Source organism: Hylobates moloch, unplaced genomic scaffold (assembly GCF_009828535.3).
Source record: "Hylobates moloch isolate HMO894 unplaced genomic scaffold, HMol_V3 SCAFFOLD_12, whole genome shotgun sequence".
NCBI lineage: Eukaryota > Metazoa > Chordata > Mammalia > Primates > Hylobatidae > Hylobates > Hylobates moloch.
In genome coordinates, this window is record NW_026652287.1 from 43,559,133 (window position 1) to 43,573,841 (window position 14,709).

Consider the following 14,709-nt stretch of genomic DNA (forward strand, 5'->3'; position numbering starts at 1 on the left):
AGGTGGGTGGATCGTGGTTCATTCCTGTAATCCCAGCTGTTTGTGAGGCCGAGGTGGGTGGATTGCTTGAGTCCAGGAGTTTGAGACTAACCTGGGCAACATTGCAAAACCCCTTCTTCTGAAAAATATACAAAAAAATTAGCTGGGCATGGTGGCTCATGCCTGTGGTCCGAGCCACTCTGGAGGGTGAGGTGGGAGGATTGCTTGAGTCTGGGAGGCAGAGGTTGCAGTGAGCCGACATTGTGCCACTGCACTCCAACCTAGGTAAGAGAATGAGACCCCGCCTCAAATATACGAGTAAACAAATAAACTCTTACATAATAAAATTAATAAATTCCCTCTGTTCTGGCAGGGGGACTAAAAACTAATTATAAGTAAGTCCTCGACGCCATGGAAGATTTTAGCTTTCCATGTGAAAGAATCTTCTACAAATCTTTGGCTAGCTGTTTTCACCTCAAAGGTAGCTCAGCCAAGAAGTCTCCTTCCAGATTGTGACCTATTAATTTCTGTGTGTGTGTGGCATCTGGATCTTTTTAAAGCTTCTTAGGCTGAGCCGGGTGTGGTGGCTCACTCCTATAATCCCAGCACTTTGGGATGCCAGGGCAGAAGGATCACTTGAGCCCAGGAATTTTATACCAGCCTGGGCAACATAGTGAGACCCTGTCTCTGCAAAAAAAAATTTAAAAATTAGCAGGGCGTGGTGGTGCATGCCTGTGGTCCCATCCACTAGGGAGTCTGAGGCGGGAGGATCACTTGAGCCCAGGAGGTCAAGGCTGCAGTGAGCTATGATTGCGCCCGTGCACTTCAGCCTGGGCAACAAAGGAGACCCTGTCTCAAAAAAAATAAAAAAGATTTCATGTTTCTAGAAGCAAATCTCTGGTTTGGTGCCTAGCATAGTCCAGCATACAGTAGGCGCTCTATCTTTTGCCCTTAACCCTTCTGAGCCTCCCCACCCAGATGCTTTCCTCAAACCCTTTGTCAAAAGGAGGTGTCTGGGCAGCTGGTGATGCTCATTCCCCAGGCACAGACTTCTGGGAAGGCAGAGGCCAGCGGCTGGCTGTGCGGGTGAGGCCTTGGGCTGCTGCAGCCCTTGGGGACTTGGCCAGTGTCCGGAAGCTGTGGGGGCTGGGTGGCATTTGATGTCCTGGCACCAGCACTGTGACTGGGCAGGCTGTGGCAGTTCTCTTATCGCCCACGCCCACTGCACTGGATGGGTCAGCGTCACGGCCAGCAAGGCTGGCACCCAAAGGCTGCCTCTCCCAGTCCTGGCCTTGTCCAACAGCTCAATTTTCCCAATTTTTCTTCCACACCATTGCCGCAGCGTTATCTCTGCTTCTCCCAGTACCTGCCGAGGAAAAGTCCTGGGTTAGCTCCAGCAGGGCGTTGGTTTGACTCCTGGCTGGGCTCCTCACCAGCTGTGTGGTCCGAGCAAGCAGCCTCAGTGTGCCCGTCGTGAAATGGGATCACACTAATGGTTAGTGGGGATGGGAGGAGTTGTTTTTGTTTTGTTATTTCTATTTGTTTGGTTTTGGTTTTTTTAGAGACAGGGTTTTCTGTCATCCAGGCTGGAGTGCAGTGGCGTGATCACAGCTCACTGCAGTCTCTGCCTCCCGGGCTCAAGCGATTCTCCCACCTCAGCCTCCTGAGTAGCTGGGACCACAGGCATGCACCACCACACCCAGATAATATAGTTATTTTTTCTTTTCTCTTTTCTTTCTTTCCTTTTTTTTTTTTTTCTTTTGAGATGGAGTCTTGCTCTGTCACCCAGGCTAGAGGGCAGTGGTGCAATCTTGGCTTGCTACAACCTCTGCCTCCTGGGTTCAAGTGATTCTCCTGCCTCAGCCTCCCGAGTAGCTGGGACTACAGGCGCCGGCCACTATGCCCGGCTAATTTTTTGTATTTTTAGTAGACATGGGATTTCACCACATTGGACAGGCTGGTCTTGAACTCCTGACCTCAAGTAATCTGCCTGCCTTGGCTTCCCAAAGTGCTGGGATTACAGGCGTAAGCCACTGCGCCTGGCCAAGTTGAAGACTTTGGCTGGGTGTAGTGGCTCATGCCTGTAGTTCAAGCACTTTGGGAGGCTAAGGCAGGAGGATTGCTTGAACCCAGGACTTTGAGACCAGCCTGGGCAACATAGTGAGACCCCGTCTCTTTAAGAAAAATGGAAGAGGGTGGTAGCAGAGTCAGAGGAGGACATGGAACAACGGAAGCGAGGTGGGTTTGATGTGATTGCTGGCTTTAAAAATGGAAGAAGCGGCCAGGAGCCAAGGAATGTGGGCGGCCTCTAGAAGGTGACAGGCAAGGAAACAGATTTTCCCCTAAAATCTCCGAAAGAAACACAGCCCTGCCTACACCTCGATTGTAGCCCAGTGAGATGCATTTTGTACTTCTGCCCTCCTGAGCTGTGAGATAATAAATTTGTGTTTTTTATTTATTATTATTATTATTATTTTTGAGATGAGTTTTGCTCTTGTTGCCCAGGCTGGAGTGCAGTGGTGCGATCTTGGCTCACTGCAACCTCTGCCTCCTGGTTTCAAGAGATTCTCCTGCCTCAGTCTCCTGAGTAGCTGGGATTACAGGTGCACACCACCACGCCCAGCTAATTTTTTGTATTTTTAGTAGAGATGGGGTTTCACCACATTGGCTAGGCTCGTCTCAAGCTCCTGACCTCAGGTGATCCACCTGCCTCGGCCTCCCAAAGTGCAGGGATTACAGGCATGAGCCACCGCACCCATCCATAAATTTGTGTTTTTTTAAGCCACCAAGGCATTGGTGTCTTGCTACAGCAACGAAGGGAAATAATGCTTTTGAGCCTCAAACCACATGGGTGTGAGGGGCACCAACCCCCTGTGAAATTAGAAATCTGTGTATGCCTCAAGTTTTTGTAGAGACAGGGTTGTGATCTGTTGATCAGGCTGGTTTCGAACTCCTGGCCTCAGGAGATCCTCCCACCTCAGCCTCCCAAAATGCTGGGATTGCAGGCATGAGCCACCATGCCCGGCCTGCATATAACTGCATATAACTCCGCAAAAACTTAGTGATAGCCTACTCTTGACTCTTAGCCTTACGGACAACATGTCAACGTTGTTGAAGCTGAAGAAAAGAAAAGAAAAGAAAATGTGGCTGGGCGCAGTGGCTCACGCCGGTAATCCCAGCACTTTAGGAGGCTGAGGCGGGCAGATCACCTGAGGTCAGGAGTTTGAGATCAAACTGGCCAACATGGTGAAACCACGTCTCTATTAAAAATACAAAAATTAGCTGGGCATGGTGGTGCGTGCCTGTAATCCCAGCTACTTGGGAGGCTGAGGCAGGAGAATTGCTTGAACCTGGGAGGTAGAGGTTGCGGTGAGCCCAGATTGCGCCACTGCACTCCAGCCTGGGCAATAGAATGAGACTCCGTCTCAAAAAAAAAAAAAAAAAAGAAGAAAAGAAAAGAAAATGTTATTAAGTTGGTGCAAAAGTAATTGCATTTTTTTTGCCATTCCTTTTAATGGAAAAAATATTAAATTGTAAGGAAAAGAAAATACATTTATTATTCATTAAGTGGAAGTGGATCCTCAAAAAGATTTTCAGAGGCTGAGCATGGTGGCTCACACCTCTAATCACAGCACTTTGGGAGGCCAAGGCAGGTGGATCATTTGAGGTCAGGACTTCAAGACCAGCCTAGCCAACATGGTGAAAATCCTGTCTCTACTAAAAATAATATAAAAAAAATAAGGGCCAGGTGCAGTGGCTCATGCCTGTAATCCCAGAACTTTGGGAGGCCAAGGTGGGAGGATCACTTGAGGTCAGGAGTTTGAGACCAGCCTGGTCAACATGGTGAAACCCCATTTCTACTAAAAATAAAAAAGTTAGCCGGGCATCGTGGCTCACACCTGTAGTCCCCGCTACTCGGGAGACTGAGGCACAATAATCGCTTAAACCTGGGAGGCAGAAGTTGCAGTAAGCCGAAATCACACCAGAGCACTCCAGCCTGGGCGACAGAGGGAGAATCCGTCTCGAAAAAAAAAAAAATGGTCTTCACATTGAGTGAGCTGAGGAGGAAGAGGAAGGGGAAAGGTTGGTCTTGCTGTCTCAGGGGTAACAGAGGCAGAAGAAAATTGTGTTTAAGGGGACCCATGAAGCTCAAACCTGTGTTGTTCGAAGGTCAACTGTCCAAATATTGACTTGGGAGCTGGACAGCTTGGGTCTGCTGATTGAAATCTTTCACACCATGGGCACCTTCTTTCTCTCCAGGCCTCAGTTGATCTGTCTGTCAAATGGGGATAATGATAGGAGTTGCTGTAAAGATGAAATGAGGCGGGCTGGACATGGTGGCTCACACCTGTGATCCCAGCACTTTGGGTAGCCAAAGCGGGATTGCCTGAGCCCAGGATTTAGAGACCAGTCTGGGCAACATAACGAAACCCTGTCTCTACCAAAAATACAAAAATTAGCTGGGCATGGTGGCATGTGCCAGCTGAGGTGGAGGATCACTTGAGCCCGGGAGGTCATGGCTGCAGTGAGCCAAGATGGTGTCACTGCTTTCCAGCCTGGGTGACAGTGAGACCCTGTCTCCAAAGAAAAAAAAAAAAAGGATGAAATGAGGTGAACCATGTAACATTTTTTATTATGTTTATTTATTTATTTATTTATTGAAACAGAGTGAAACTGTGTTCAATGTACACAGTGAAAAAGACAGGGTCTCATTCTGTTTCCCAGGCTGGAGTGCAGCGGCGCAATCTGAGCCCTCTGCAACCTCTGTCTCCCCCGCCTCAAAGATTCTCTCACCTCAGCCTGGCAAGTAGCTGGGACTACAAAGACATGCCACCACACCCAGTTAATTTTTGTTTTTTTTTGTTTTGTTTTGTTTTGTTGTTTTTGTAGAGACAAGGTTTTGCCTGTTGCTTAGTCCGGTCTTGATCTCCTGGACTCAAGTGATCCACCCACCTTGGCCTCCCAAAGTGCTAGGATTACAGAATTGAGCCACCGTGCCCTGACTCTATTTTTACTTTTATTTTTAGAGACGGGGGCCGGGCACAGTGGCTCACTCCTGTAATCCCAGCACTTTAGGAGGCTGAGATGGGCAGATCACCTGAGGTCAGGAGTTCAAGACCAGCCTGGCCAATATGGTGAAACCCTGTCTCTACTAAAAATACAAAAACTAGCCGGGCATGGTGGTTGGGTGCCTGTAGTCCCAGCTACTCAGGAGGCTGAGGCAGGAGAATCGCTTGAACCCGGGAGGCGGAGGTTGCAGTGAGCCGAGATCGTGCCACTGCACTCCAGCCTGGGAGACAGAGTGAGACTCTGTCAAAAAAAAAAAAAAAAAAAAAAAAAAAATAGAGACCAGGTCTTGCTCTGTTGCCAAGGCTGTAGTGCAATGGTGCCATCACAGCTCACTGCAGCCTGTAACTCCTGGGCTCCACTCATCCTCCCACCTCAGTCTCCCTGGTAGCTGGGACTACAGGCACGGACCACCACGCCCAGCTTATTCTTCTTATCTTTTATTTTTTATTTTTTTGAGACAGAGTCTTGCTCTGTCGCCCAGGCTGGAGTGCAGTGGCGCAATCTCAGCTCACTGCCACCTCTGCCTCCCGGGTTCACGCCATTCTCCTGGCTCAGCCTCCTGAGTAGCTGGCTCTACAGGCTCTTGCCACCATGCCCGGCTAATTTCTGTATTTTTATTTATTTTTATTTTTATTTTTTATTTATTTATTTTTTTTTGAGATGGAGTCTTGCTCTGTCGCCCAGGCTGGAGTGCACTGGTGTAATCTCGGCTCACTGCAAGCTCCGCCTCCCGGGTTCATGCCATTCTCCTGCCTCAGCCTCTCCGAGTAGCTGAGACTGCAGACGCACGCTGCCACACCCGGCTAATTTTCTGTATTTTTAGTAGAGATGGGGTTTCACCATGTTAGCCAGGATGGTGTCGATCTCCTGACCTTGTGATCCGCCCGCCTTGGCCTCCCAAAGTGCTGGGATTACAGGTGTGAGCCACCGCGCCCAGCCATTTTTTTTTTTTTTTTTTTTTGAGACGGAGTCTCACTCTGTCGCCCAGGCTGGAGTGCAGTGGCGCAATCTCGGCTCACTGCAAGCTCTGCCTCCCGGGTTCACGCCATTCTCCTGCCTCAGCCTCTCCGAGTAGCTGGGACTATAGGCGCCCCCCACCACGCCTGGCTAATTTTTTTGTATTTTTAGTAGAGACGGGGTTTCACCGTGGTCTCGATCTCCTGACCTCGTGATCCACCCGCCTCGGCCTCCCAAAGTGCTGGGATTACAAGCGTGAGCCACCGTGCCTGGCCTCTTTTTTTTTTTTTTTTTGAGACGGAGTCTGGCTCCCTTGCTCAGGCTGGAGTGCAGTGGCCTAGTCTCGGCTCACTTCAAGCTCCTCCTCCTGAGTTCACGCCATTCTCCTGCCTCAGCCTCCGGAGTAGCTGGGACTACAGGCACCCACCACCATGCCCAGCTAATTTTTTGTATTTTTAGTACAGACGGGGTTTCACCATGTTAGCCAGGATAGTATCGATCTCCTGACCTCGTGATCCACCAGCCTCGGCCTCCCAAAGTGCTGGGATTATTTTTTTTTTTTTTTTTTTTTTGACAGAGTTTCGTTCTTCTCATCCAGGCTGGAGTGCAGTGGCGAAATCTCAGCTCACTGCAACTTCTGCCTCCTGGGTTCAAGCAATTCTCCTGCCTCAGCCTCCCGAGTAGCTGGGAATACAGGTGCCCGCCACCACACCCTGCTAATTTTTTGTATTTTTAGTAGAGACGGCGTTTCACCATGTTAGCCAGGATGGTCTCAATCTCCTGACCTCATGATCCGCCCGCCTCGGCCTCCCAAAGTGCTGGGATTAGAGGCATGAGCTACCACGCCCGGCCGCACTTGACTAATTTTTTTGTGTATTTTAGTAGAGGCAGGGTTTCACCGTTTTGCCCAGGCTGGTCTCGAACTCCTGAGCCCAGGCAATCTGCCTGCTTCGGCCTCCTAAAGTGCTAGGATTACAGGCATGAGCCACCGTGCCTGGCCTTTTCTTCCTAATATACATTCAGGGCTACTGAATAAAGAATTTATCCTTTCCCTGCAAATTCTACATGTATCATGTATACAATTTTTTTTTTTTTTTTTGAGACAGGGTCACAGTCTGTCACCCAGGCTGTAGGGCAGTGGCGCAGTCACAGCTCCCTGAAACCTGAACCTGAACCTCCCGGGCTAATGTGATCCTCCCACCCTAGGCTTCCCCAGTAGCTGGGACTACAGGCACATCATACCCAGCTAATTTTAAAAAATTTTGGCTGGGCACAGTGGCTCACACCTGTAATCCCAGCACTTTGAGAAGCCGAGGCGGGTGGGTCGCTGGAACTCAAGGGTTCGAGACCAGCCTGGGCAACATGGCAAAGCCCAGTCCCTACAAAAACTATAAGAAATTAGCTGGGTATGATGTTGTGTGTCTGTGGTCTCAGCAACTCGGGAGTCTGAGGGAGACTTGCTTGAGCCTAGTGGATAGAGGTTGCAGTGAGCTAAGATCGTGACACTGTACTCCAGCCTGGGCAATAGAGCCAGACCATGTTTCAGGAAAGAAAAAGTTTTTTTTTTTTTTAGACTCAGAGCCTACTTTGGCTCGGGAGGCTGCTCGATTTGCAATACAAAAAAGAAAAAATATTTTTGTAGAGACGAGGTCTCAATATATTGCCCAGGCTAGTGTCGAACTCCTGGACTCAAGCAATTCTCTTGCCAAATGTTGGAATTACAGGCGTCAGCCACTATGCCTGGCCTGAGATTCATTTAAGTGTAAAATTAGCAAATCTCCGCCGGGACGCAGTGGCTCACACCTGTAATCCCAGCACTTCTGGAGGCTGAGGCAGGCGGATTGCCTGAGCTCAGGAGTTTGCGACTAGCCTGGGCAACACAGTGAAACCCCAGCCAGTTCTACTAAAATACAAAAAATTAGCCGGGTGTGGTGGCGTGCGCCTGTAGTCCCAGCTACTTGGGAGGCTGAGGCAGGAGAATCGCTTGAACCTCGGAGGCAGAGGTTGCAGTGAGCCGAGATCATGCCACTGCACCCCAGCCTGGGTGACAGAGTGAGACTCCATCTCAAAAAAAAATTGCAAATCTCCAACCTGGGCAACATGGTGAAATCCTGTCTCCACAAAAAAAATCCAAAAAAAATTAGCTGGGTGCAATGGTGTGTGGGTAGTCCCGGCTACTCGAGAGGCTGAGGTGGGAGGATCACTCGAGCCCAGGAGGTGGAGGTTGCAGTGAGCCAAGATTGTGCCACCACACTCCAGCCTGGGCAACAGAGTGAGGCTTTGTCTCAAAAACTAAAACAAAATTACCGGGCGCTGTGACTCATGCCTGTAATCCCAGCACCTTGGGAGGCTGAGGTGGGCGGATCACCTGACGTCAGGAGTTCGAGACCAGCCTAGCAAACATAGTGAAACCCCGTCTCTACTAAAAATACAAAAATTAGCCTGGCATAGTGGTGTGCGCCTGTAATTCCAGTTACTCGGGGGTGCTGAGGCATAAGAATCACTTGAACGTGGAGGTTGCGGTGAGCCAAGATGGGGCAACAGGGCAAGACTCCATCTCAAAAAAAAAACAAACAAGCAAAAAACGCAAATTGATTTTTAAAATACGTACCCTTGGAAAATTCTAAGCTGCGTTTTTATTTTCAGTGTTCACTCTACATTACATGTATTATATATTGTGGCTATTCATTCAACAAATACTTATGAAATGTTTGTTTTATGCCAGGTGCTATGCTGTATACTGGGGACGCAGCCTGAATGAAAGACACACAAATCCATGTCCTTAAGCAGGCAATAGGCAAGAGGGCAGATAATTAACAACCAATAAGCAAATGTCTAACATGTCAGATGGTGATAAGAAGCAAAATTTATCACATCTGTAACCCTAGGGCTTTGGAAGGCCAAGGTAGGAGGAAGGCTTGAGCTCAGGAGTTTGAGACCAGCCTTGGGCAACATAGCGAGACACTGGTCTACAAAAAATTTTAAAATTAGGCAGGCATGGTGGTGTGTGCCTATAGTCACAGCTACTTGGGAGGCTGAGGCGAGAAGATCATTTGGGCCTAGGAGGTTTAGGCTGCAGTGAGCTATTATTGCTTCACTGCATTCCAGGCTGAGTGACAAAGCAAGACTCTATTTGATAATAACAACAAAGAGAAAGTCATAGGGACCAGGTATAGTGGCTCATGCCTGTAATCCCAGCACTTTGGGAGGCCAAGGTGGGCAGATCACTTGAGGTCAGGAGTTCGAGGCCAGTAGTAGAGACATGGTAAAAGCCCGTCTCTACTACTAAAAATACAAAAATCAGCCAGGCGCGGTGGTGTGTGCCTGTAGTCCCAGCTACTCGGGAGCCTGAGGCAGGAGAACCACTTGAACCTGGGAGGTGGAGGTTGCAGTGAGCCTAGATGACACCACTGCACTCCAGCCTGGGTGACAGAGCGAGACTCTGTCTCAAAAAAGAAAAAAAAAAGAAAGAAAAAAGAAAGAAAGAAAAGAAAAGGTCATAGGACAGAGAGGAAAGGGATGGTTGGGATTTTTTTTGTTGTTTTTTTGTGGGTTTTTTTTGAGATGGAATCTTGCTCTATCACCCAGCCTGGAGGGCAGTGCCAGGATCTTGGCTCATTGCAGCCTCGACCTCTTGGTCTCAGGTGATCCTCCCACCTCCACCTCCCAAGTTGCTGGGACTACAGGTATGTGTCACCACACCTGGGTAATTGTTAATTTAATTTATTTACTTTTGAGACGGAGTTTTGCTCTTGTTGCCCAGGCTGGAGTGCAATGGCATGATCTCGGCTCGCTGCAACCTCCGCTTCCCAGGTTCAAGCGATTCTCGTGCCTCAGCCTCCCAAGTAGCTGGAATTACAGGCATGCGCCACCTCGCCCCGGCTAATTTTTGTATTAATAGAAACGGGGTTTCTCTGTGTTGGTCGGGCTGGTCTCGAACTCCCAACCTCAGGTGATCTGCCTGCCTCGGCCTCCCAAAGTGCTGGGATTATAGGCGTGAGCCACTGCGCCCGGCCTTACCTGGCTAATTTTTGTAATTTTAGTAGAGATGAGGTTTCACAGTGTTGCCCAGGCTGGTCTCAAACTACTGGTCTCCAGTGATCTGCCTGTCTCAGCCTCCCAAAGTGCTAGGATGACAGGTGTGGGCCACCACGCCTTGCCAAGGTGATATTTCAGGCAAGGCCTGAAGGCAATGGAGCTGTATGGACATCTGGGAGAAGAGCATTCTAAGCAGAGGGACCGAGCAGCTAGTGCAAAGGCCCTGAGGTCAGACCATGCCTGCTGAGCGTGGGACATACCCAGGAGGCCAGTGAGGCTGGAACAGAGTAAGCCATGGAGAGAGAGAGGGAGGAGGTGAGGGCAGGGAGGTGACAGGGCAGATCATGCAAGGCCTTGTGGGCCATGGTGAAGAGCTGGGCTTTTTCCTCGGAATGAGGTGGGAACCATGGAGGTTTCTGAGCAGAGCAGGGATGTGTCCTGACTTAGGTGTGCACAGATGTCTCTGGCCGCTATAGCGAGGATAGAAGGTGTCTGTGTTGGTCCAGGCAGGAGATGACAGGGCTGTGTGAAAGGGTGGATGCTTGAGGAGCAGGTGAGAAGAGGTTGGATTCTGGATAGCTCTGAAGGCAAAACTGACCTCAAGCAGAGAGGCAGCCCAGGTTCCTGGCCAGAGCACGTGGGAGGATGGAGCTGAGTCATGGGATAATCAGAAGCTTGGACAGGCCAGGCGCGGTGGCTCACACCTATAATTACAGCACTTTGGGAGGCTGAGGGGGGAGGATCCCTGAGGCCAGGAGTTCCAGACCAGCCTGGGCAACATTGCGAGACCCTGTCTCTACTAAAAATACAAAAAATTACCTGAGTGTGGTGGTGCATGCCTGTGGTCCCAGCTACTCAGGAGGCTGAGGTGGGAGGATCGCTTGAGCCCAGGAGGTCAAAGCTACAGTGAGCTGTGATTGTGCCACTGCACTCCAGCATGGGCGACAAAGTGAGACCATGTCTCAAAAACAAAAAAGCTTAGATGCCGCCGCACTGAGTATGAGATGCTCACATGTGTTGAGGGGAGATGGATGTCACATGGGTGTGCAGCTCAGAGAGAAGGGTTTCCAGAGGGCTTAACTTTTGGGATTCCTCAGCGTGGAGCTGGTGGGTGGGGCCTGAATAAATTGTCCCCAGGGTACCCCGTGTAGTTGGGAAGAGAAGAGGCCTGTGGCTCGCTCTCTTTGTCCACTGCTTGGAATGGGTAGGGTGGGACCAGCCAGCCTTTGGGCTGGCAGAGACTTCGAGAACCACAGGGCTTCTTTAGGAGTCTGGGTCACCCCAGGGCATGACTTGGCGCCTCGGGCCTTGCCTGTGGTCCAGGTGTTTAGACAGGGCCCCTCTGCTGGAGGCTACTAGGAGGAGAGGACGCCTTTTTAAGGATAAGTTGAGTTAGTGACCAGAGCCCTGCCTGCGAGTCCTAGAGTCTAAGGCAGCAGCTACAATTATTGGACACCAACTACATATGATCATGCTGACTGTATAACCTCATGCTGTGTGCCCCCAACACTAAATGTATATTCCTGCTGAGGATACCTGCACGCCACCAGTATAATGCCATGTTAACCAAATAATCGGCTGCACTATAAATATAAATATTCAAGTAGAGGCAGGTTGCGGCGTGGTGACTCGTGCCTGCAATCCCAGCACTTTGGGAGGCTGAGGTGGGAGGATTGCTTAAGGCCAGGAGTTTGAGACCAGCCTGGGTAACACAGTGAGATCCTGTCTCTATTTTTATTGTTTTGTATTTTATTTTTTTTGAGGTGGAGTCTCGCTCTGTCGCCCAGGCTGGAGTACAGTGGCATAATCTCAGCTCACTGCAACCTCCACCTCCCAGGTTCAAACGATTCTCCTACTTCAGCCTCCCCAGTAGCTTGGATTACAGGTGCCCACCACGACACCTGGCTAATTTTTATATTTTTAGTATAGATAGGGTTTTGCCTTGTTGGCCAGGCTGGTCTCGAACTCCTGACCTCAGGTGATCTGCCTGCCTCTGCCTCCCACAGTGTTGGGATTACAGGTGTGAACCACCACACCCGGCTAATTTTTGATTTATTGATTGATTGATTGATCTTTTGAGACAGAGTCTTGCTCTGTCACCCAGGCTGGAGTGCAGTGGCGCAATCTCGGCTTATTGCAACCTCCGCCTCCCGGGTTCAAGCGATTCTCCTGCCTCAGCCTCCCAAGTAGCTGGGACTACAGGTGCACACCACAACATCCAGCTAATTTTTGTATTTTTAGTAGAGACGGGGTTTCACCAAGTTGGCCAGGATGGTCTCGATCTCTTGACCTCATGATCCGCCCACCTCTGCCTCCCAAACTGCTGGGATTATAGGCGTTAGCCACCACACCCAGCCTATTTTCTTTTTTCTTTTTGTTTTTGTTTTTTTTTTTGAGACAGAGTCTCACTCTGTCCCCCCAGGTTGGAGTGCAGTGAGGTGATCTTGGCTCACTGCAACCTCCACCTCCTGGGTTTAAGCGATTCTCCTGCCTCAGCTTCCCAAGTAGCTGGGATTACAGGCATGTGCCACCACACTGGCTAATGTTTGTATTTTTAGTAGAGAAGGGGTTTCACCATGTTGGCCAGGCTGGCTTAGAACTCCTGATCGCCAGTGATCCACCGCCTCAGCCTCCCAGAGTGTTGAGATTACAGGCGTGAGCCACTGCGCCTGGCCTATGCCTGCTCTTTGAGGTCTGTTTTGGTTTCATACTTTAGCCTCATTTTGCAGTTGAGGAAATTGAGGCTTAAGGAAGATAAGGCCTTTGTAAGTATCCTCTAGTTCAGAGGGTGCAGAAGGAGCATTTGAATTCAGGGCGACCCAGGAGGATGTGGGCTCCACAAGGGTGGAGATTGGGTCTCTCTCCTTCCTCACTGTATGCGGTGCCCCGCCCAAGGCCTGCACCCACTAAGGGCTGAGTAAATACTTGTTCTAAGGCCAGGCCCAGTAGTGCACGCTGGTAATCCCAGCACTTTGGGGGGCCACGGTGGGAGGAGCCCACGAGTCCAGGAGTTAAAGATGAGCCTGGGCAACATAGCAAGATCCCATCTCTACAAAAAAAATTAAAAATTAGCTGAGTGCAGTAGAGCACCTGTAGTCCCAGCTACTCGGGAGGCTTAGTCAAGAGGATGGCTTGAGGCAGGGAGGTCGAGACTGCGATGAGCTGTGATTGCACCACTGCACTCCAGCCTGGGCAACAGAGGGAGATCCTGTCTCAAAAAAAAAAAAAAAGCAGCAGACAAAAAGAAAACTAATTCCCTGCACAGGCTGGAGAAGTTTTCAGCACCAACACTCCACAGTTGGTTGTCTGGGTTTGGGCCGTGGCCCGTTTTCCCTCCTAATGCCTCAGTTTCCACACCTGCAAAACGAAGCCACAGAAACGCCCTTTCAGGGTGGCCAGGGGTTCTAGGCGGCATCGCCCGGTGGCGGAGTGTTCCCAGGGTGAAGACGCAGGGTTCCCGGGTGGGGGCGGGGAGGGCTAAATCCGGCCGGCCGGTGAGTGGCGGGAGCAGCTGCCGCCCCGCCCGCGCCCTCCCGGGTTCTTCAGTCTGGGCAGCTGCCCAGCTCGGGCCGGTCTGACCGGTTTGGGCCGCCCCGCCTGGCGCTGTGCTGGGAGGAGCCGCCGCCAGTCGCGCGGTCAGTGCCTCCCTCCAGACTCGGGAGGGCCGAGGGGGCGCGGGAGAGAGCGCGGGCGGCCGCCGGGGCTGGTCGCCTGCAGGGATGGGGGACGAGCGGCCCCACTACTACGGGAAACACGGTAGGCAGCGACCCCGGCCCGCAGCCCCGGGCCGACCCCTCGGTCCCTCGGAGGGGGCCTTGAGAGGACATGGGGCGCAGGGAAGGGGGCTGGAGGGGGAGCGCAATTGCAAATCTGCGCCTGGAGCTTCCCCACCATCAGCCAGGCCCCCTCACCCCACTTATCCCCTGGAGCCTCGCAGACGACCCTCCTTACTCTCCCCCACCCGAAGGACCTGCCCCTGTACCCCTCTGCTTGGCACTGCTGCCGGCGCCCCCTTCCCCCTATCCCACCTCAGACCTTCCCCATCTCCACCTGGTTCCCTTGTGGCCACCCTTTCAGCCCTCTTCCCAGTGGGTGGCCGCCAATTAATAAATTTGTTCACAATTAGTGATCCCTCCTTCCTCTTCTGTCCTGGCCTGTCAGAACTGGGGGCTTGGGTGGGTCACCTGGAGGTGGGTGAGGCAGAAAATTCCACAGGTCTCTGAATTTTATTCTTGCCAAGGCAAAGACACCCCTAGGGGCTTTTGGGAGGGGGGGCTCTCCCAGCCCTGTCTTGGTTCAGGTCTCCAATCCCATCCATCTTAATCTTCTTAACTTTCAGGAACGCCACAGAAGTATGATCCCACTTTCAAGGGACCCATTTACAACAGGTAAGGGCTCTGGGTTTTGGGGGGTTCTCCCCGCTAATACTACCCCAATCCCTGTCTCTTCACACCCCCTCCCATCTGTTCTCCAACAGACTGGTGACAAATATTTGAAACTTTTTTTTTTTTTGAGATGGAGTCTTGCCCTGTCACCAGGCTGGAGTGCAGTGGCGCAATCCCAATCTCGGCTCACTGCAACCTTCGCCTCCCGGGTTCAAGCAATTCTCCCACCTCAGTCTCCCAAGTTGGTACTTTTAGCAGAGATATTTCGCTGTGTTGCCCA

At 51.0% G+C, this 14,709-nt stretch overlaps 1 protein-coding gene across 5 annotated transcripts in view; it reads left to right on the top strand.

Moving 5' to 3' along the window:
* The window catches only part of SLC44A2 (solute carrier family 44 member 2), a 42,766-nt gene that overhangs the window by 9,806 nt on the left and 18,251 nt on the right, over positions 1-14,709 (top strand). For 2 of the 5 annotated variants that reach the window (XM_032169662.2, XM_032169663.2), the window contains exons 1-2: positions 13,660-13,800; positions 14,384-14,432. In XM_032169662.2, the coding sequence (XP_032025553.1) occupies positions 13,764-13,800; positions 14,384-14,432 (86 nt within the window). In that variant the 5' untranslated portion in view covers positions 13,660-13,763. Of the gene's footprint in view, positions 1-13,659; positions 13,801-14,383; positions 14,433-14,709 lie in introns of those variants that run through there. The other 3 variants (XM_032169664.2, XM_032169666.2, XM_032169665.2) reach the window with 2 other exon arrangements.